The 23,400-nt window shown below is 39.3% G+C and overlaps 1 protein-coding gene across 2 annotated transcripts in view; it reads right to left on the bottom strand.

The window, feature by feature from the left end:
* The window catches only part of necab2 (N-terminal EF-hand calcium binding protein 2), a 224,470-nt gene that overhangs the window by 87,139 nt on the left and 113,931 nt on the right, over window positions 1-23,400 (bottom strand). For both annotated transcript variants that reach the window (XM_051951455.1, XM_051951454.1), the window contains exons 6-7: window positions 15,886-16,022; window positions 13,358-13,482 (exon numbers count right to left, since the gene is read on the bottom strand). In XM_051951455.1, the coding sequence (XP_051807415.1) occupies window positions 13,358-13,482; window positions 15,886-16,022 (262 nt within the window). The remainder of the gene's footprint in view (window positions 1-13,357; window positions 13,483-15,885; window positions 16,023-23,400) is intronic.

The raw sequence follows: 23,400 nt of genomic DNA, 5'->3' as shown, positions 1-23,400 counted from the left end.
TGGTGGTGAAATTTGTTGGGTGGGCTAACAGATGCATAATACCGATTAAATGGTTAACACAGCTGCAAAAGCAACATCACCTATGATACACACAGTTACATCAATTACAGGTACACTATGCTTTTTTAGTGTTCTACATCAACATTCTCACTCACACACACACACCACTACAAAACGTGTTCCAATTGCAACGACTGTTTGGCGACATGTAGTGCAAAACACGCCTTCAGTACAACAGATCACCTCAGCAAAAACAAGGTGTCACAGTCCTTTAACAGGTCAACATGGGCCTACCTTATTTGACAAGAAGCTCACATCGACGGCCGATGTGATCCCAGTCTCTTAACTTCCAGCTTTTCCTCCAAAGACATTAAAGCTGCTGTCCGGAGTTTGAATCACAGCGTCTCCCGAAACACTGTTGGTCCCTCCCTCCCTCTGATTTCGCCCCTTTATTTGTGCACGCGCGCAGTACATGAGAGTGGTGCCCGGAGTGCTGCAGCATCTTGCCTGTTTTGCTGTTTTCCACTCCTCTACATTTAGTACATTTAGTAAATAATAAAGGAATTACGTTAGAATGCTGTATTGAGTCTAACTTGTCCTAATACCAAAATAACATGAATCTGCTAGGACGAACCAGTAAAGTTTCAATATGTGATTACACTCGTGTATCCCTCTCGATGACGTTGTTTATCAAACTTAGTGCATTTACGCGTGTATATGTGTTACATTGTTTATTTATTTCTATCTAGAGTTCAGAATTGCATGACTCCTCTGACGAAGAGTATGTCCCAGACGCCCCAACATCTTCCTCCAGAGGTCGGGCATCTAAACGAAGCCGTCAGGCGGGCTATGGAGGCCGTGGTCGGGGAGCGACGCGAGCACCCCGAGCCAAAAAATGTCCTGCAGTCTCTTGGCCTGACAAGCCGTGGGATTGGTAACTTTTCTGGAAGTTGCTGAGCCCTGATGCTCTCTCCTCCACAAGCAAAACAAATGTGCGCGCGGTTGCGTAGCTCGCCCACCTCTGCATGGGCTTGCTTGCTGTGCGCGTAACTGTTGATTGACAGCATGACAAAGCTGAAGCTCGAACTTGATTGGTCGGCAGCGACCGGCGCTTTTTGGAATAACATGGGGGTCTATGAGAGGAAGGCGGAGCTCAGGAATAAATTTTCATATCGCGTTATACTAACTTTATATTATAGTATCGAACTAGACTAACACATTTAAGCTTTGTTGAAAAATGATACATAAATTGAAAACAAACGGAAACTCCGGACAGCAGCTTTAAAGAAAATGGACATGAAAGCAAATAATCCACCTTGTTCATGCTAACGCCCGCCATAGCTTAACCTTTTCTTGCTGCGTCAAAGGCCTGTGGGCTGACCAAAGTTAGCCCAAATGATCACTAAATCACGGGGGTGGGACATGACACCTGTCAATCACTTGCAAGAACGAGATGAATGAAAGCCACCGCTGTGTTAACTCGCTGCTATTGGTCAAAAGTCAGTGGCCTGTGGGCTGCCTGAAGTTAGCCCAAATGATCAGTAAATCACGGGGGAGGGACATGACACCTGTCAATCACTTACAAGAACGAAATGAATGAAAGCGGACGTATCTGCTGGGGCTGTAAAAAATACGCCCATTTAGAGATATTCTATGTTTTTCTTTTGACTGATTGGTGCTGTTGCTACCTTTGTTTTCACCTAAACTTAAAACAATCTGTTGTAAGTTATTTAAAAAACAATTTTCCCATCTTTTTTGTGCTGGCCTGGGAGGGCTTAGCCCTGTTAGCCCATTTATACCAGCCGTCCCTGGGAAACGGTAATACTTGCCAATATAAAAGCATTTCTAATTTAAAAGGGTAAACGACTCATGACTTTATGTTTAGGATAATGAATGGTAAATTTAATGTGAGAACTTATTTTTCCCCTAAAATGGGAATAGACTAAAACTCTACACTTAAGTTAATATTATTCAACATTCTCAGGACAAAAGGAGCTTTAAGTCAAACGCAAAACTGACTTTAACAAGGATTTCCTGTAAGGTCCTGCAGGAATTAGTGAAATTTCAATTAAGACTCAGAAGAAAACGTCTCTCTGGAAAGCATACTATGATATAATCCACAAGCTGGGCCACATACTGTATATAAACGTACATGATTGTGTCTGAAGAAGCCCTGAACACTAAAGTGACAGGTGCACTTAGAGCAGAGATCCACTGAAGCGTTGCACACAATACAGCAGCTCGACTTAAAGTTGGGTATTTTTAGCTTCTTATTCTCCTTCCCTCACTCTTTTAACTCTACCCATCTCTCACTTACTGCTTTGTCTTCTTTCCTTTCTCCCTCCACCTCCAGTTCACAGAAGAAATGTCTCCATATGCGGCGTTATGGCGACAACAGACGCGATAACAGAACTTCAAGGCGACTGTATAGGAGTGCAGGTAGCTATAAGTTGAGGGGGAGAGGATTTGGGAGTCATTAATCAATCGACTCGTACTGACTGGAGACAAAGTGCGGCTGACATCAGAGCTGTCAGTGCTGCTTTACAGCCGGCAGTAGAGAAGAGAGGTGGGGAGGGAAAAAAGTGAGATGAGAATGAAAAGGGAGACCTGAGGCTGGTTTTACATATTTATCTGGTTTAGGAGTGAGAATGCATCAAAGTAAATATTAAAGGGGAAGAAGAGTTCACTGATGCACATGTATGTCAACAATTATGACAATTTCTGTGACAAGATAATAAAAGGAATTTAAAAATGATAAAAATGAACGACTAAGAGTTCACTTTTATGTGACACATGAAGCTAATAGTATATTATATACAGTTGCATTTCTTGTATATTAAGATAAGATTAAGCAAAAAGAAGATTAACTTAAGATTAGATTAAATAAAGTCAAATAAAACAAAGATGAAATGAAGATAAGATTAAGATAAAAAAACATTCAATTAAGATGGAAATAAGTTCAGATTAAGTTAAGATAAAATATGATTAAGACAAGATTAAGTTAAGCTAAAATAAAACAAAGATAAAATTAAAATAAGATGAAGATAAAATAATATGAAGGTAAAATGTGATTAAGTAAAGATTAAACCTCCTTCACTTGTATCAACACCTGTTTAGATCACATGGTAAAAGCTCCAATGAACAGCTACCAAATGCTAATTCAACACTTGGACGCAACTCCAGACATTTTATCCCCTTAATTTCTCGGGAAATTACAAAAAACAGGCCAGGTCTGGGTGAAATACTGCTTTTTAGGATGTGAAAATGAAGCTGCTTGAGGACAGTTCAGTCTGGCGGAATGCTGAAGTGACAAACTGGCTGAACTTGCTGCATATTAAAAACCAGACCAGAGCAGTTTGGTTTAATATGACAAAATGTCTTAATCAGAACGCGGAGGCTGTACAGTTACTGGAGCGAGCCGGGACGTGCTGCAATCAGGCAGCGTTTAATACTTCAGCTGCAGCCTCCGTCCAGCCGTTCTGCCACTGAATAGCTGTTAATGTGATGACACTTTGGGCTGAAATCAAACCTGATGGTGTTCAGAGTCGCCCAGAGCTGCCACATGCAAATGTTTGTTGAAATGAGGACCAAAATGTCTTTTATGTGCGCTCTTATTACACAGTGAGGGTGTCATTTGGTCTGATATTGGACTGGTTCATCTCCTGTGAGTCACCATTTCTTGCTTCTGTGCGCTGAAGAAAGGCACCATACCTCACATCGAACCAGCAGTAGTGCAGATGAAGCTGGAAACTGTGCAGTTGTAGAGGGAAGGGCAAGAGTCCCTGTCCAGTTATTGTTAAAATCCCCAAAAAACTCATCTCTGTGCACCAAAGTTACAGTTTTAGAAATGTTTTGATTGAAAATAATTCCCTCCTGAATTCCTCTTTATCCCAAAACTGGCTGGCTCGTTGGAAAGTCATGCTGTATTTAAGTCACTGTATTTGATATGTCCGTTTTAAAAATCGGTCAAAAATAAATTATTTGCTGCAACCAGATTCTGTAAAAAACAAAAAATTCTGTGCTTTTCGGTACAACTAAGAAACTATGAGTGAGTCAGGTGCACCAAATGGTCACAAGACAAAAATTCAGAACTTGGGTTGAACTGCAGGCAGTGTTTGCAGAGCAGATCTGAGACAAGTATAGAAACAAATTAAAATGCAAACAGTAAAACATCTATAGATCTATAGAATGTGGAGACTATAATGCAGTTTGCCAGTATTGGTTCCACCTGTGAACATCTGGAAAAATGTTGTACATGTTTATTCCAGGTTTTTTTTAAATTTGTCTTTTGGTAAATTAAATACAGAAATTCAACTCCCCCCCAAATTTCTGACATTATAAAGTTATTATACTGCATAAAATACATTTTAAAAGTTCTCTTTCGTTCTATTCGTGGTTGTGTCGTCTCCATAGAGGTGCAGGACTTTATATTGCAGTTAAAAATGAGCCCATAGTGACAGAAAAGTTTAAGAAAACCAAAGACATTTAGGAATATATTAGGGTTAGATGAAATTGGAAGTGTAAATCTGTGTTTTTGCGAGTGTACACTACACTTTCAAGGTGGAAATATTTTTTTTCCACTCATAATGTGTCTCCCTGGATATAAAACCACCAAAATGGCTTGTTTACAAAGTAAAAACAAAAAGTTAATTTTCACCTCAAGAGGGTTTTAACAGGTTATGCACAGGAGTTTTTATGAAGAAAATGGGCTGATAAAAACCAAAATGTAAACCTAATTCTCAGTTAATTTCACAGCAGATTATTTCAGTGGCCTTTTCTCTTCACTGTAACATCCAGGATGCCCTCCTCTAATGGGTGACTGATGTCTGGACTCTCAAAGAGGAAGAACTACAAAAATCAGTCAGTTTCAGATGTCACCTTTGTACAAGCCATGAATCGATTTTACTTCTGTGAAACAACGAAGAGCTGCGAGAAACTTTTTAATTCCTCAACATCAGAGCAGCTCCTGTCGCTGCCGTGGAAACTTTCTGAATGTCATCTACCTGTTATTGTTTCTGCGCTTTGATGCCTGAGAACAGAAACCAGCTTCTCTTCTGTGAAGCGCACTGTTCTGGCAAAAAGCAAAACTCCTTCTGTATTGACGTCGTTTGTCTGTCAGATGATAGGTTGTTTTTTTTTTCCCATTCATTTTTTAACAGAGCCACAGAATTATATATAATATGCACTTTGAACAGGGCTTTGAACATTAATTTTCAATGAGAGCAACAGAAAGAAGGGGGTAAATGAGATGGAAAAAGCCTAAATGCAGTAAGTTTTTGCTTTTAGTGCACAGTCTCTTCATTAACTGAGATGGTTCACCAGAGGAGCTTTCTAATCAGTGTGTTTTCAGACCTTTTTTCATTCATGTCAGATGATCTTAGAGGGACAGGAGGGTTTTTGCAGTTGTTTATTTTGTCAATTTACGGTGCACTTAGTATGTTTTTTGCATTTGGATACAAATAGAGAAGCTAAAGTGAATTTGTAGCTCAGATGTATGAGTGTGGCCGTATACTGGATCCACTGGAGGCCACTTTATTACCCAGCAGCCCTCTGACTGGGCTTTATTGGACTGGTATGTCACTGTCAGGGGCCTGGGTCACCTCTGGCTCATATTACCTCCACCAACACATCTGTATCCGTGTCAGGGTCAAGGACCACATATCCAGCAGTGAGCAATTTAAAGGAAATACGACTTTTTTATTTGCCCAAGGGCAGCTTAATCAATAATTTAGTGGCTTGAAGGTATAAAGTGAGGACTATATTCCTGCTGGAGTCATGATGTAAATGAAATATTTTACTGCACATATGGTGGCAGAACAAATGTAACAAGCACCAGTAACCGCAGTGTCAAAACTCCATTTTACTATCATTTAAAGAGAGTCTGACATTTATTTCCGTCGTATATTTATACAGTATATATGAAGCTTAGTTTAGCACAGAGACTGGAAGCAGCAAGGTTGGCTGTACACACAAAGAATAAAGATCTGCATACCAGCACCCGTAAAACCCAACAAATTAGATTGTATCTTGTATAATTCATATAAAGAAGTATCCAGATGCCATGTTGTGGTTTTATAGGTGGATTATGTGCTCAGCTATTTCAAGACCGCATGTTTCTGTGCCTAGGCAAGAAAAAGAGGGTATTTTTTTACATTTAGGTTTAAATAATTGTTGACTGAATCATTAGTTGATGACTAACAGATTAATTGCTCTACTGTTATAGCAAATTGTTTTTTCATTTTAAATATTCTTCCTCGTCAAAGCTAACACATTTGTGCCTTTCACCAAATGCAAAGCATCTTTCTAATGTTGACTCCTTGTTCTTAAATTAACATTTCTTTCCTTGTTAACGTGTTTATATCTTGTTTTTCATACCTAACAAACCTAAAGAACCAATGGTGAGACTTTTTGTGTCAATATTCTTTTCCAGGTCAGTAATTTACGGCCGAATTATTTCGATTTTACAACTTGTGCAGCATTTAAGCAGAGCTGTAGGTGAGCTGGTGTGCTCGAGCTGTAGTGAGCGGGTGGAGAAAGAGGTTTGAAATCAGTTTTGCACATACTTCATTACATCTAAACCATTTTCAGACACTAAGTGATTATTTTCATGAAGAAAAAGCTTCTGTGTGTTCAATTTTAATGAACACAGATGAATATTTAGCAGTTTAATAATGTCAAGAGGATGAGTTTATTATCATAATAAAATACATTTATGATACAAGAAATACTACATTTATTCAAACAAATGATATATAGCATGTTCATGTATTCTAAGACGTTCTGTAGGAAGGACTGTCACATTTATTAGAACAGAAAAGCACTTGGAGAGCACAGTACTCCGCCAAGGCTGCTCAGTCATTGTAACATTTCCAACAGATGAAATCTTTAAAAAATTTGTGGATCCAGACTATAAGCCACATCACTGCCAAAATCTAATTACTTGGTCCTTGGGTCATTTCTGACCTTCGGAAATTTCATCCAAATCCATTAATCCGTTTTTGAGTAACAATTCTGACAGACAGACAGACAAACCAATGCCTCCTTGGTGGAGTAACTGCAACATTTGAGATGACTGTGATCATTTTTAATAATCATCAGTTTCACTTCTGTGCACTGGCATGAAAATATCTGGATCAAACTCACACTAATTTCATCTTTTCATGCCATTTCCCACCATTTGTGTCTCCTTCTTCTGCTATTGTTTCACGGTTCATCTTTTTATCTAATGACAAACAAACCAGTACCATTTTATTGTTATTTAATTGAGCTTCTGCCGACGTTAAAGTTAGCCCCAAGCACCACTCTGGATATATTTTGGTTGCAAGCCAAATGGGGAAAAAAAAGAAGAGTCCAATTTGATTTTGTTGGATTTATGGCTGAAGGGTGGCTTTCCAAAGTCCTTAATGCCACTAATCTAAACCTAATATAAGCATAAAATGATAATGAGACTTTAAATTTTAATAACACATGGCAATTATTGTCAGCTAATATTTTATGGTCACAACGGTCCTGACTTTAACTTGATTTTTTCAGTGTAGACAGAGCCAGTCTTGCTGTTTCCAGTTCTTTATGCTAAGCTAAGCTAATTGGCTGCTGGCTGTAGTTTCATATGAAGGTTCCACATCACTTTTTCGCTTTAAATACTTACTGCAGTGGCCCTTACAAAATATATAGTATTGCATTCAGTATTAAAACAACCAAGACATACTATTTCACAAATAGCATGACATATATTGTGGGTCAGAACAGCCAGAAAAGGACAAATGTAGTTGGAAATCTGGGTATTTTTGGCATACTACCTGTGTTGGGACATACTAAATCTTTTTCTGCTGTACTTACAGTGTAAAAGTACAGATATTGGCACCTCCTAAGTGAACATATTGAGAAGTGGTATTATTTAACTCTACCAGACAGTGAATAAGAGCTATTTCCAGAATGTCAAACTACTCCCCTGAGAACGAGGAGGGAACAGCTTCTAAAAAAATAATGGAAGTAAAGGACTTTCCACTAACAACTGCTCTGTCACTTCACAGCATTAGACACATTTGTGTTTTAACCATTATGTACAGTGCAATCAGTGAGCTGCACAGTACATTAAGCTGAGTATCCATGAGTGCAGATGCTGTTAGCGCACACAAATTCAGTGATATTCTCTATTTACTGCGTTTATTTTTCTTGTGCGAGCAGGCAGCATGAGTGTGTTACCAGGTTTCATGCAAACAAAACAAGATGTGTTGTTTTTTGTCATCACAGCGTGTATCATGTATAGGAATCTGTCTCCAGGGTATAGTACAAACTGTAAACTGTTCCTCAGTAGTTTGCTGTCAGAATCAAAAGGCTGAGCGAGAACGAAGAGGCTTGAAGGCATCACAGCTGGTAGTGGCTCTCTTTTCGCTTAATTGCATCAGTGAAGACATAAATCACAAAAATACCGTCAAAGCAACAAACTCATACGAGCTTAATTTGTTGCTTTTTCATGTTCAAGTCTGAGCTCTCGGTATTTATGACACACACGTTGTATCATATGTGACCTGTGAAAGGAGACGACAGACTGATGTCACTGAGGACGCTTTGTTTATTAAACCACAGCGGATCAATCTCTGCTCGGCTGATCATTCGACAAATCGATAATGGCTGTGACAGCGTCTCTAGTGTTTGTGTGAGTTTACTTGACAGCACTCAGTCATATTTGACCACAGAGACAGGGAAGGACGTTTTTAGATTATGTTGTCCCACCACGAAGGTACGTTTATGGGCCGTTAGACTCCAGGAGATTATTATTATTATTATTGTCGTATTTTCACATCAGTAAATCATACTAAAACCGTCATTAGAGCGGCTTCTTACATAAATATGACTCACATTGTCTACTGCTAGCAATTTTTTCTAAAATACTGCATTTTGTAGAGCTAACCAGAAATTTACAGGATGTCCACTGTAGTTTGATGTGTTAGGGAAGGTGTCCAGCACTCTTTAAAAAGACACCAAAGACATCAGATTTGCATTTCTTGTGCACTGATTCATTTATGGGACCCATGACAGTATCAGCTTTCATTGCCACTGTTGATTTTCTACTATCAAAAGTGCTAATTCATTGATGAGCTGCATCCCATTCGCTCAATAGATACTTTGACCATGGACCATTCTTCTTGATGCACACTCTACAGCAATGTAGAGTTTGCATGTTCTCAGCTTTTCCTTGCAGAATTGGATCAATCTGGAGTTTAAGAATGGTTGCTGCCAATCTCAGTGATCCAACTCTAGAATTAAATCATTAGAAGCACACCAGGAGTTGTGTTAATTTACCAGATTCGAGGCTCTGAACAGTGTTTGAGAGGGCCAATTGGACGGACGTATTGGGTATTGGTTGAGTCTGTTGTGTCGGCTTGTTTATTTAGGGTGATTTTTGTTGTTTTATTTGTCTAATCTAATGGTCTGCCTTCTTGAGAATTAAATTCAGTAAATAATTATCCTAGAAGTTGTAATTCCAAGCTGCAATACAATGTAGAGTTTGAGTTGCTGATGTATTAGTTCAGTTAATTACCATCATCAGCCATAAAGTGTGTAGATTAGGGATGCAATGAACGATTACTTTCATTGTAGATTAATTTGTCAATTATTTTCCCAATCAGCTAGTTCTATGCTCTGTAATATGTCAGAAAATGGTGATAAATGCCATTCAGTGTTGCCCAAAGCACAAGATGATGGCATTGAATGCCTTGTTGTGTCTACAACCCAAAGATATTCAGTTTATTGTCAAAGGAGAAGGGAAATCGGAAAATATTCACATTCAGGAGGCTGGAATTTTACAATTTTGGTGGATTATTTCTTTTAAAAATGGCTCACATCACTTCTGAATAGTTGGCGATTAATTTATTAGTCAACAACCGACTAACAAATCATTGCAGCCGAAGTGTAGACAGGACCACATTTCATTATAAAAACTCTACAAATGTGGTGCATCATGTTTGATGACAGTGTCTCCTCATCCCTGCAGAGTTGATCCAGACAGGAAACGCTAGTTAGCAGCTAATAGCCAAGCTAGAGCAAAGACATTTCACCTAAATCACAAGTTGCCCTGCCACAATAAGGAGGGGCAGATCTGAACAGGTGACACAACATCTCACAAGCTCACAATAACTTAACTGAAGGATTGGATCTTCAAGACTGACAGCACTGTGTTAACAACAGAGAGAACTTGAATGTGTCAGTTGTTCATGATATGAACCATTTGGGAACTACAGACTGCTTTGTGTTCTGCAGGGAAAAGTGCACAAAAATCCTTTAATGTGTACATGATTTGATGAAAACAAGATTCTGTAGAACATAACAGTCTGTTGATACCACACTATCCTTCTTCTATAGGGGTAAAATAATGCTCTGGCCTGCCAATCACAGTCATTGTGGATGGAGCTAAATGAAAAACACAGCTTTCATGTTACCTCAAAATGGTACAAATGGGTGGAATTGTGGTGGATTTTTTTGTGTGCATGGCGATAAGCACGGTCACTAAAATGGACGATCCGAAGGGTTGCTCGACTGCACTATCTGAACCTTCTGCAAAACTTCCTAAAAATCCCCAGTGTGGTGGGTTGCTGCTCGGAGGCTGTCATTTCCCAGCATGAAGAAATAGACAGCAAAAGAATGAACAGAACAAGCAGATTGAAATGAGCACTTTTGCGAATGAATCTACAATCACCAGTTGTTAGACTTTCTGTAACAGGTAAGAAAATTAAGAAAAAACAAAACATACTGCTCAACTCTAGCACCTGCAGCACCATATGTAGTAGAGAGTCAGTGCTGCTGTCTGAATATGCTCAGTGTGGTAAATATAAACATGTTCACTATGTCCTCTACTTTACAACATCTGCTAACCACAGCGTCACTAATTAAAGATGCACAACAGCTGCATTCTCTGACATTGACAGTGTTTCCAACAGCATGTCAGTAGTTTCCAGTCCGGCTTAAACGTCAAGAATTAATCGTCTTCTTTTCTAAACCTTCAGCTGGAGGCTAAATGACACACCGACCCTGAAACTACACTCTTCACCTTTAACTCGTCACTACCAACATCTAAGAAGTGACTGACTGCCCTTTGAGACTTTCCTCTCACCTGAGCCTCCGCTGTTTATGTTCCGAGTTTGTGTTTCAACTAAGTGATGCCACGTCTCCGTGACCTTTGAAGTGTCACCACTTCGACATGCGATTTGCAGAGTGTCAAGTTGGGTTTGCAGAGCGGCGTTAACTGGCAGTTGGTGGAGGATGAAGGGGAGAGGAGGACTGAGTGAACTAGGGGGAGATTACCAGCTAATCAGTCAATCTGGAGTCTGCTTTAAGCTGCTGTGACGCACAAAAGCTCCACAAAAACCAGCACCACAGAGTAGATGTTAGCTGTTTAGTGCTGACTGGACTCAAAAGTTGTAACAGAGCTAATGTTGAAGAAACTGAGGTGTTTTATTCCAACATACAATGAGCTGACCGACACAAAGCAGGAGTCTGTGAAGATACCGACCCAGAACATTAGTAGGGTAGAACATCTTCTACAGATGGTCAAAGGGTAGGGAGGGGACAGTATGTAAATATCGTAGTAACCAATGTTTGGTTTGCATATGACCACCTGCCTAATACTGTGTTGGTCCCCCGTATGTCGTTAAAAATGCTCTGAACCATTGGGTCTAGACCAGAGGACCTCTCAGGGTGTCCTGTGAGGTCTGGCATCAGGACTTTGACAGTGGATCTTTTAGGTACTGTGGGTTTTGCAGTTGGGCTTGATCAGAATGGGGTCAAGGACGTTTGGAGGTCTAATCTTGGGCAATCGTCAAGTTCCTCAAGATGTTCCTGATTATTTGACATTTTTGCAATGTGGAGAGGTGCATTTTCCTGCGGGGGTAGGCCAGTGACATTTAGGACTGCCATTTACATGAGGTAGTGTGCTTGTTCTAGGACAGTGTCGAAGTCTCATCAACATGGATACCAAAATCCGAGATTTTCCAGCAGAACAGCACATAGTACCAAATTGATCGATGTTATTCACTTCACTGGTCAGTGGTGTTAATGTTGTGACTGATCGGTGTAAAGGCTAATTAATGACGAAAGGAGTACAAGGCGTCTGCAGACAACAAAGGGGTGATGACATGGAGGGTTGACATTTGGGGGTAAGACGTTATTTGAATACCAACCTGTCATGCAGACCAGTAGTCCCTAACCACCGGGCTGTAGACTGGTACCAGGCAGTGGGTCATTTGGTACTGGCACGCACAGGAAGAATAAAAGCTTATTGTTTTTTGCTGGGATTCACTGCTGAACTGGGGGTTCAGGCATATGGGTTCTGTAAAGTGTCTTGAGACAATCTGACCTATAATTGGCGCTATATAAATAAAACTGAATTGAAGCCTTTGGAGGGGCTGGGGGCCTATCAGCGAAACACCGATGAAGGAGGGCATCCACTTGAAAACCCAGAGGATGTCTTCACTCACTTGACTATCTCACAGAGTCATAGGTTATCTCATGTATGCAAGAAGGGATATCAACATCTATTCCTACAACAGATATTTTTGTTTTATTTCCAGTGGAGTCTGCAGGGTGTTCTATTTTGAAAAACAACTGAATCGTGTACCCGTCACTTCCATCTAAGCTTGTTTCCTGCACTTGACTCTGTCGGTTTAATGCCCGGCCGGTAAATTAAACCATCAATCTAACCCCTGTCAAAACTAGTAAAGAATAAACATCTCTAGAGAGCTTTTTAGAAAAGAGGGAGAGGCTGAGACAAAGGAAAAAGTAAGTAATATTTGCAATAAAAAGTCATTTCATTCGCTTAGGATAGTTTTTATAAAAACAATACAAAAAAAAAGGTTATTTGTAAAGTTTGTCGAAAATTGTCCCGCTTGAAACTGGTCTGTGGTGCAAAAAAAAGTTGGAGACCACCGCTGTAGTCTATAGATTCTGGATAAAAACAGCAACTGGATGCGTTTTTCTTCATCGTTTAAGAGTTGAACCATCTCTCTACACTTTCCTCCACTCTTTCTTGACTGTTCCCTCAACTCTCCGAGAATTTATCTTCACTGCACTTTGCTGCTGTAAGAAGGCTGCATCAGACCTGTGCAGGTGGCTGATTGAAGGGTCTTTACAGAGGAGAGTACATCACAAACAGCTGTGTGTGAGTGTTTACAGTGAATGGAAAACTGCTGAAAAGCACTCAGAACTTGACTTCTGCTCATTCAGAGTGATGTAAATTCACTGAAGGTGGTGGATACGACCCTAATCATAGAAGCATGAGACAGACGGCCATCGACCATAAAATCAGAGTGTGTGTGTGTTGTCTGTGTGTGTTGGTGAGTGTGTGTGTTGTGTGTGTCACCTGAAGCAGTGTTGATGGTCCTGACAGCCTCCCTGGCGCTGACTCTGTTGTTCGGGGGATAGTCAGGGACGGTGTTTACCGGACGCCTCTCTGACATCCGTGGACTCACCTTGGCAGGTAGATGACTGAAATACAGTGAGGTGGAGAAGGAGAAAGAAGTGCAGGGAAGAGAAAAAGTTTTAGAACAAACAAAAAGCAAAAAGAGAAAAGAATTAGTGGAGAAAGAGCAATTAAATACTTTGGTTTTAGAGAACTGGCATAATCGCCTGGAACCAAAGGGCACTACATCGGACATCTATTTACAAAGTTGTTACTTGGAACCCACCAAGTTATGTAACATATTTTGGCTGAATTTGAGAATTTCATGATTTCAGAATTGGGAATTTTTGTATTTTTACCCTGGGAAGTCATAAGGGTTCAATATCTCAACAAATGTAAATTCCACAGACATAGAATAGTTTCCATCAGGCCCAGATGATTAAATGGATCCAGGAGAGGCCTGGCTTTTATTGGACATTTAAAATGGAAGAAAGTGCAAAGTTTTCAAACAAGGGTGGCATTAAGGCCCAGAAAGTTCTGGGAAGCTTATATATGGATGTATTCATATTTTCTACAAAAAATGCAGTCTATAGTTGACACTTAATCAGTGTTTGAGGCCTCTAGCATCAGTAGAATTTGGTTTGTGGCAAGGAATAAGACAAGTTTCCAGTTTTTTGTAATTTTGACAAAATGATTGCACTCGTATGTAATTTGACAAAACAAGGAAAAATTCTTTAAACTCTAAGACCTACCATTGTGCAAATCCACGAGGACAAATTCTTACATTTTTTACATGCTGTAGTGCCATTTTTGAGTATTTTTTATTTGCTTTACGTCAATATAACCCTTATATCCCCAATTTTAATAGTATGTATTGACTTATGTCCTAACTACGACAATAAATTGCTGAAAAGTGCAATAAACCTATAAACCCAATAAACTGAAACTCTACTTGTGTCATTTTCAGAGTGACGTTATAGCAGTGTGGGACCTTCGCGCTCGTCCGCTCGTCCGTAGCGACCTGAAACTCGGCCGGACGACTCGTCATTACGATATCTACATTCTTGCTCGTCCGCCCGGACGACCGTCGCTCAGAAAGACATTAAATGATTTCTTACCAATTTAAAACAACGAATAACTTCTCGGTTCTCAACCTGCAGGAGGCCGCCATCTTGTGTCATTGCGCATTGCTTTCGCGCAGGTTTCAGTTTCCGGTTGGGGTTCGTGTGGATGTTGAGCGATGTCGATTCCGACTCTAACCATGTATTTATATTTATTGCTTCGGTTCCCAACTTTCCTTAGGGGTCTCGCTTCGATCATTGAATGACAGTACAGAGGGGCCTATAATGGATAATGAAGAGTTTCATTTCCGATTTTTCTTATTATTCGATGTTTGGAGGTTCGATTCCCACATCTCCACACAGGTCTCAGTTTGGATCACACAGGTTATTAGGGCAGACGCTTGGGTTTTGTTATCAAGGAATATTCTCAGGGATGATATGGTCTTAGGACTTTTTTGGTATGACATTTTTGTGATATTTTTGTGCTAAGAGACTTTGTGCTAACTATGTGGAGATACATACAGGGGGTGAAAAACCCCAAAGCTGCCAAGGACAGCTCTGAGTCTGAGGATGCTATAATATCTCATATTTGCTTATCAGAGATAAGTTTATTTCAATGTTAGATAGATGATACTAGTAATAATGTACATAGTTGTTATGTTAAAAATTATCTCAGGATGATGATCTCAGTGCTACTGGAGGACTTGATGCTACATTTAAATTTTCAATGTTATTCCTGTAGAGTTGCCATATTAAAAGTGATCATAATGATCTCAGGATGATGATCTAAGTCTTACTGGAGTGTAGTATTAAAGTTACACAAGATAAAATTAAAGATAAAAAAAGTGACTTTTTAATCAATTTTATTTTTTGCTTCAACTAAAAAAAAAAAATGCTGCGAATTACGGACGACCAGAAATTTGTACGGACTACCAAAAATTTGGATTTGGCAGGAGTTGGTCGTCCGTAATTTGCTGTACGGACGACCAAGGATTTTGACGAAGGTCTCACACTGTTATAGTCCTGTATGCTGTTGAGCAGAACCCAGAACCTGGAAGCTCAAAATGTCACCTTCCTCAGTGAAGGGATAGTGAAGCTTGAACATCAGTGGACCAAGTATGCTGAAGTCAGGGGAGACTGCTGTTGAAAAGTGATGCAAAAAAGAACAATCTTTCTCCTGTGTTTGTTTAGTGAGGCCACTAACCTTTTAAAGGTGATATTTCAGTGATAAAGGGGATGAAAATGAATGTCTCTGTGTGTGTTTGAGAGCAAGAGATGTTTTATCCAAAGCAGATTTGCGCTTAAAGCACTTTCTGGTTTCTATTGCAGCTGCCAACACGCTACACATAATGCTACGACACGTGCACAGTCATGAACAAACACATTTCCAATTTCACATGACAGCCACCGATGTTGTCCTCGGCTCACCCTGATTGGCTGTGCTGCTCGTCAATCGCGTCCACTGCGCTCTCCACGGAGCTCAGGAGAGACTGGATCTGATTGGCCGACTCCTTCAGCAGGAAACGGGTCACAAACTGCTCCACGTTGGTTCCTCTCTCGTACACCTGCAAAACAAGAATGGCATTTATTATTCGATGATATAAACACGTGACTTGGTCAACGGTTTTAACAGGAAATTGTCTGCAAAGGTTCTGTAGAAAGTTTATTTTCCTTCATTGTGTCTTTCATGGATCACAGCATTACAGCCTCCCAAGCACAAATCTTTCTGAGTTCCCTCTTGGCGTGTTTTTGACGCATGAAGTGCTTCTCAAGGTGAAAACAAGCAAGTGAGAAATAGACTAGTGCCTTGTATTTTTAGTTTATAACATGTAGGTTTGGGGGCTGAAAGTTTGTGGCAGACATAAACCGTAAAAACCTTTTAGTCTGAGTAGAAACCATGGAAAATAGGGATCAGAGATGCATAGTTCTCCTCAATATCTTTGTATTTTAGCTTTTCCAAACCAAAACCACCGGGAAAAAAAGTGTAAGGAATAGAATGCAAAGGCCTGTCCAGCTAAATAGCTTATTTTGTACACAGTCCTACACATATCTAACCAATTTCTAGGGATTTGATCTTTACAGCAACTTTATTAATTGATAGTCGGCCACAATAGAAATCAGCAACTGATTTGTCATTGAAATGACTGGAATACAGTGGACATTACCATATGCTGATAAAACCCTTTAAATTATTGACACTTGACCCTTGAAACCCCAAACCCATCTGACAGCATGCTATCTTGACCATTTGATGTACAACATGGGCCAAAAGTGACCCAAACTCAATGGAAAATGGGTATCTCTTGACCCAAGTTGTGCATCAAAGGGTTAAAAAGACACAAAAGCATCAGCATCACACCTTTCATCAGAGCCAAAAACAATTAACTGCAACTTTACATACAATGGTTAAAGTTGGGAAACAAAGTTGAATAAATCATTTGTTTTCTGTTGGAAAACTTGACGAAACCTGTGAGTTTTCTACCATGTCACTGTATTGTACATATCTTCTGTAAAAACTGGTCATAAACACCTAGAAGCACTTGGAAAATGCCCAATATTTGTACAATAAATGAAGAAATTAAACTTTTATTTTTAGGATGTATGATTTTATCACTGTGCCATATTGCATAAAAGGTACTTCTGAGTTCTGTCTAGTTTTAGCCATGGTTGAGCTGTTTCCATCGAAATAAAGGACTTTTTTATTGCAGTGAACAATTCGTAAAAGCAGCAAAAAAATGGAGTTCAGAAGGTTAATGTTCACAGTAAAATGGGACTTGAAGAACAGATAAACCAAACACCAGGTTACATAGAAAGCATAATAACTGATCCACATGTTCTATGTAGTTCTAATGTTAGTCCAGTTGCTGCAAACAGCTTCTCAGTTGAAACAGATGTTCACAAATACTGGTGGGGGAACTTTCTCCTTCCAGGAAATATGTCAGTATTTACTGACACTTTTACAATGGATTTATACTCAGAACAGAGCGAAACAAATACTCTTCAGCACAGTTTGAATGTTGCTGGAAGCATATAATCAGAGTCCTGCTGCTTTCTGCAGACAGAAACTCAGCTCCTGGCTTGTGTTAGCATTAGCTTAGCATTAGCTTCAGGTAGCTAGCTAAATCAGACTGCCACTAGACACCTTTTTTTTTAAAAATTTGATGCTGCAGAGTTCATCAATTGGCACCTAGGCAGCAGGACGGCGCGCTTGTTTTATGGACCTTTACAGGTGGTCAGCAAACACACCTGTAACTCAATCTAAATAAACAGTAAAAAGCTAAAATTGGTTAAACCAAGAGGCACGACAGCAAATCTACAATACATTTACTGACTATTAAATTGCTTATCATACATCTTCAGCCTTTTCAGTAATGATTAATACTTTTTAAATCTATTAAATTATTAATTGATAGCATTTAATCATTAATATTTGTCACAGGCACATTACAATGGAAAAAGAGATCTACATGTGCTCATAATCATACGTTTCATAATTAATTTAATTTAGAATTTCCACATTTTGCATGTATTACTTATTAGCATAAACATTACGAGTAATAATAGTCATGACGGTACATAATGAGAAGGAAAATTTACTCATTCTCCATTTTAAGGTATTTCTTTGCAGCCGTTAGCTGACATTATCCCAAATTATCTTCTGACAATCAGACGCTATAAGAGGAAGATATGCCATGATTCTCTACTCTGGTCTCGGTTAGATATTAGATATATTAACTAAGCAGACGAGTTGTCTCCTTATTGGTCTGTAATCAAAATGTGAATCTGACCCCTCTCTCAATGACAATATATACCCAAAGATCAGAGAGAATCCTGAGAAATGATCCTGGCATAACTTTCCTGGCATAACTTGCATGCACTGCTGCTCTCTCTGTGTCACTTCTCCTGATATCAGTAAAACGTACTCGCAACCAAAGTCATCCGAGTCCCTGGTGTTTCTGTCTGTGTCTGCCTCCTCATCCTTTCTTGACCTTCCTGAACTTCCACAACTCATAATGGTAGTGATGCTAATCTCTTTAATGTGTCTCTGCTTAAAAAAAAGTGAACTTTAACTCAATGTTCTAGCAAAGCACAAACAAGCTGTAATTTCCAAAAAACTAAAGAGAAAAACAAAATCTCTCTCCTACTCTGTTCCCATCATCAGGTCGAGCTGACCTGGACACATAATATCTTTTGCATTTGTAAGAACATCTGATTTGTAACAAAAATGTCCTAATTTCCAAAACAAACAGTGCCAGATCTTTAATCATCTATTGGCTTCCATCCTTTAGAGACTTGAAGACTTTGCCAATATTATGAAAACTTATGTGCAAAGTAAAGAATCCAGTTACTTTTCTCTACATAGATGACTAACTCAGTAATTTTATGAGTCCAAGTTTCAATCTCAACATAAAAGTGCAATTTTATTACTATTTTAAGTTTGGCTCCCATTAAACTCAACAGCATTACGTCAAAAAGCCCAAGAATCAATGGAGTCTTTAGCTGTCAGGATCACTCACTGCTCTACTATGATACGTGGAGATCTAACACCGGACAGCTTAGATCAGGCCTATTGATCTATAGGTAATCAATTTTCATAGACTGGCTTTAAATTGCCACAAGTACCGCCATAGAAGCTTGATGGGTAATCTATCAGAATAAGGATTTACTTAAACACGACGGCCCTGCGTGGGTGGACAGCTTGAGGTTGTTAAACCTGAGCAAGACACTTTCAAAGGCAAAAGAGAGACGTGACATCCCGACGACGGCATCAAAGGAGAGAATCCTGAGCTGCTCTGCTGACGGTGTGAACACAGCCGAGTATCAGAGGAGTTGAGTGTTTCAGATAAGACCGGAGCTGCTGCTTCAACTCCGATGACCTTATCACCGACAACCTTTAATTATTCAGGGATCTTACTAAAAAAAGTACCCTCTGCTGAACATTTCTTTAAAGCTGAAGTGTGCTGGGTTGGTGTCTTTTCTGGCCTTATTAAAATTAAAACCTTTGTAACTTTGGTACAGTGTCTCCTATTTAACCATCAAGTGTAAAGACCTCATAAAGCTATTGGTTTTAGCCTTGAAGCACCTCGGCTGGTTTTTGAAAGGTCCATCTGAACAAAAGCTCTAATTTCCATCAATAACAACTTTACAGCTGCAAAGCCAAAATAAAAAACCTTGGAGTCAATGAGCATTTGAGAATTTGAAAACAGAAAAAGCTTCTTTGTCCCATCACCAGGTCAGTGTAAGAGTTAAAATATCCAGAAAACACTGCAGTTTTACTGGAACCTTCAGCAAAATTGAACTATAACAATGAGTCATCCAACATGTTCTAACAGGTTCTAAACATTTCTAACAGGTCCTAACGTGTCCCCCAACCAATATAGAATGTTTAGTGGCTCCACATCTGTCGGGTTAAACTTCAAAATAAGAGTCTTTCACAGGTACCAGTGGTTTAAGGAACTATAGCAGCTGCATGTCGTTATTTTTCTTTTAAACGGAACAAGACCCGAAAAGGCTGAGAAAAGGAAGCATGTAGGCTTTTCAGAGTAAAAGCCCCTATTTAGTTGAAAAAAAAAGTCAGCAGGATGCATTAGGAACACTACAGTACCAAAAATATATAAAATAAATAAAAATCTGAAATGTTTCTAAAGGTAAAACATATCTGAAATCTGCTGGCTTTTCAAAATAAACACACCACATCATCACTTTCCCTTGTGCTAGACTGTCAAAACAAAATCTTCAGTGGTATGTTATGTATCGTTCTCATACACTATATATATGTTTGGGGTCACTTTCAAAATAAGAGCCAACACCCAGTAGCAGAGCTTAGTGAGCTCGATTGTAACCTGGGTTTATTTATTTAAACAATGGTATTTACAGAGAGTTCACAAGATTCTGTAAACTACGCTACATTTTCAAAGTAAAAGCTCAGAAATTTTAAAAGAAACTGTTCCAGATTGGCAAAAATATGCAGGGTTTTCAAAATAAAATGCACTTGTATAAATTAAACTCTATGCATGACATAGCAACAGGCAGAAGCAAGATGCTCTGTTGACTTTGAGGCTTTGCTTTGATATATTTCTTTTTTTACATTTAGCGATTGCATGAAACTAACTGATGCGCTGCTTAAGGCATGTTTAAGGCCCCAAAACCTGTCAGAATAATGCATAAGAAACTCACTATCAAACAGAAGGCCATAATTGACTACACATGTACTCTGGAGGACAGAGTCAGTCGGTCATGTCAGCTTTACTGTCAGAAGTCACAGTGCAGTGATTCAGGGAGACAATTAAGGTTCCTGTGCAGTCAGCCATTCTCTGCTGCGCTCTAATCAAAGACAAAGGCTCCCTCGAGGCCCCGAATCACACAGGACATATTGACTTCCATTATCACAGTCAAAGGCTTCGTGCACACACACACACACACACACACACACACACGTACGCACAGTCGCACACAAACATGCCAACACACATGCACATCAGCTCATGTGCAGAAAAGTCCTGTCAGCCACTTCTGTTTTTTTCAAGAGCAACCAGTGAAAGCAAATATGTACAAACCAGCAAACACCGATTGTACAATTTTCTGTTTCTCTCATTTCTTCTCGCTTTTCTACCCAGGAGGCACCGATGACACATTAATGGCCGCCACGCTGAGATTCAATTACGGCGGGATCCACATCTCAATAAGCAGAGATGATAAATAAGAATTTTAGCACTTTTCTTGCAGAGGTTATGAGTGCATTACGAGTCCATTACAGGCACTTAGTCATTAAATAAGAAAACGCTGAGAGATTCTCGTCACTTATTTTGCATTTTAAGCATGATTTCGCCAAACAGTTACGCAGGTTAAGCACTGACATTATTTGAAATGATGCAACGATAGTTCCCTCAGGAGCCATTTTGACTGTGTTTTATGAATCGATTCAGAAGAAAAACGGCTCAAGGCATGATGGATGACAGAGGTAAAGTTGATGGATGAATGCTGAGATGGGAACAAAACATGGTGGTTACATTTGTTGTTGCTGAGGGCATTTTTAACCATAAACCACACAGTTTGATGGACTAATGTCTATTCAACACAGAGAGTCATGCAATGGACTCCGGAGACTCTTTAGAGTGTCGCTCAGTGGATTTATTACGTGAATGTTCCTGTAATATTTTGACTCAAACTGGTCAAGATGAGTGGTCAACCCATTATTGGAACTGCTTTTTTTTTTTTTTTTTTACATTTTTCTAATTATAAGTATCATTTTTTTGGTTAAAAAGCAATTTTACATTAAAAAAAGAATATAAAATGTGTCTTTATCTGTAGTCATTCAGTGGACAGTCTGGTTGGTTGCATGCCAATCAACACTAAAGGATAAATGTTAAAAAGCTAAATTAAACATGTAAAAGATAAATATAAAACGATGTGTCATGGAAATTTTGTATTGGAGCTTTCAGTATGTTATCGATACTTTGGCTTCAGGATTTTCATGTTACTGCAAAATTGTACAAGTTCCAAGTATCAGTTATTGCTTTTTTGATTGCAAATATTTTCCATTGGTCCTGAAGAAACAACAATGGTCAGCCCCTAGTATATGCACAACATATGGTAGAGTAATGTCAATATAACAAAGTGAGTATTTGCCATTTTTTAGAGACTCTGTGGGATGTTTTTCTGTGAATTCATGACTAGAATGTTCATGCAACATTCACACTCAAAGCAGTTTGTGTGTTGACAAAGATGAGGGTTGGCCTGGACTATTATCAGATCTGGTTATCTGTATCATTACTTCATTTGTGAAAAGAAAAAAACTCTATTGTAAAATTTGATACTGTCTGTAGTCACCTCTAATGTAAATGCTGGTCAGTCTGACTGGTTGTAGCACAATCAATACTGACTGATGAATCTGGAAAGTTTTCTTTCCTAATTAAAATACGTAAAATACAAATACACAGAGACATTTTAAGCAAGCATTGGGTTGGACTTCTTTTATTTTAAATTTTGACACCAGTGTGATTCCAAATTTGAGTTATCGGTCTCCTTGATTACTAAACATATGAATCATGTTTCCTTTGTTAAAACTGATGCTGTAGTCATTTTAATATGCTATTCCACATGTGTCGTTGTGTAGGAGTGTGCTGTGACCATTCAGTAGCGACACATCTAATGCAGTGCTGCCAACTTAGCGACTTTCTCGCTAAATCTAGCGACTTTTTTTTTGTCAAAAGCGACTAGCGACAAATCTAGCGACTTTTTCTGCCGTTCTGGAGACTCTGACAGGAAAACTCGGATCATTCTGCAGTTACTGTTTTCAACAAGCAGGAGGTCAGGTGCTGCTGTGAGCTTCTCCCCCTCCCAGAGCACAGGCTGTCAGTCCAGTAACCCCGCAGCAGTCTCAGTGAGGGGAGGGGGAGACCCACATCACTCCGCGGCCAGACGACAGATGAATCGCGCATGCGCAAAGTCACTACAGATCCCATCCAGACTTACGGAGCCATATAAACGAAAATGTTTCTTCACTGTCATGCTAAAATAAACCACAGCATTTAGCCTCTAGTACAAAAACATATTTTGGGTGTTTTATACTCACTTTTTGGTCTCTTCCACAACGTTATTCCTCTCTCCTACAACATTGATTACAATTACATGCAAACTGGGAAATATGCAAATTAGACGATGACGTCATTTAGCGACTTCTAGCGACTTTTAGGACAGCCAATAGCGACTTTCCTTACTGAGGAGTTGGTAACAGTGATCTAATGTTGAAGTGAAACTCAAGTATGGATTTGCGGTCTGAATCCTATTTTTACATTACTGGATACACAAGCTTCTGAAGAGGTCAGTGCTCGTATACATTTCAATCTCACAAGGATTAAGTAAATGGAAAACTGAATCTGTGCTCACATGATGTTTCTGTATGTGCGTCATTGTGATTCATAACTATGCAGTGCTGGTCCA

Source organism: Acanthochromis polyacanthus, chromosome 8, assembly GCF_021347895.1.
Source record: "Acanthochromis polyacanthus isolate Apoly-LR-REF ecotype Palm Island chromosome 8, KAUST_Apoly_ChrSc, whole genome shotgun sequence".
NCBI lineage: Eukaryota > Metazoa > Chordata > Actinopteri > Pomacentridae > Acanthochromis > Acanthochromis polyacanthus.
Note: the sequence above shows the minus strand (reverse complement) of the source record. Positions and strands in the feature narration are given on the sequence as shown.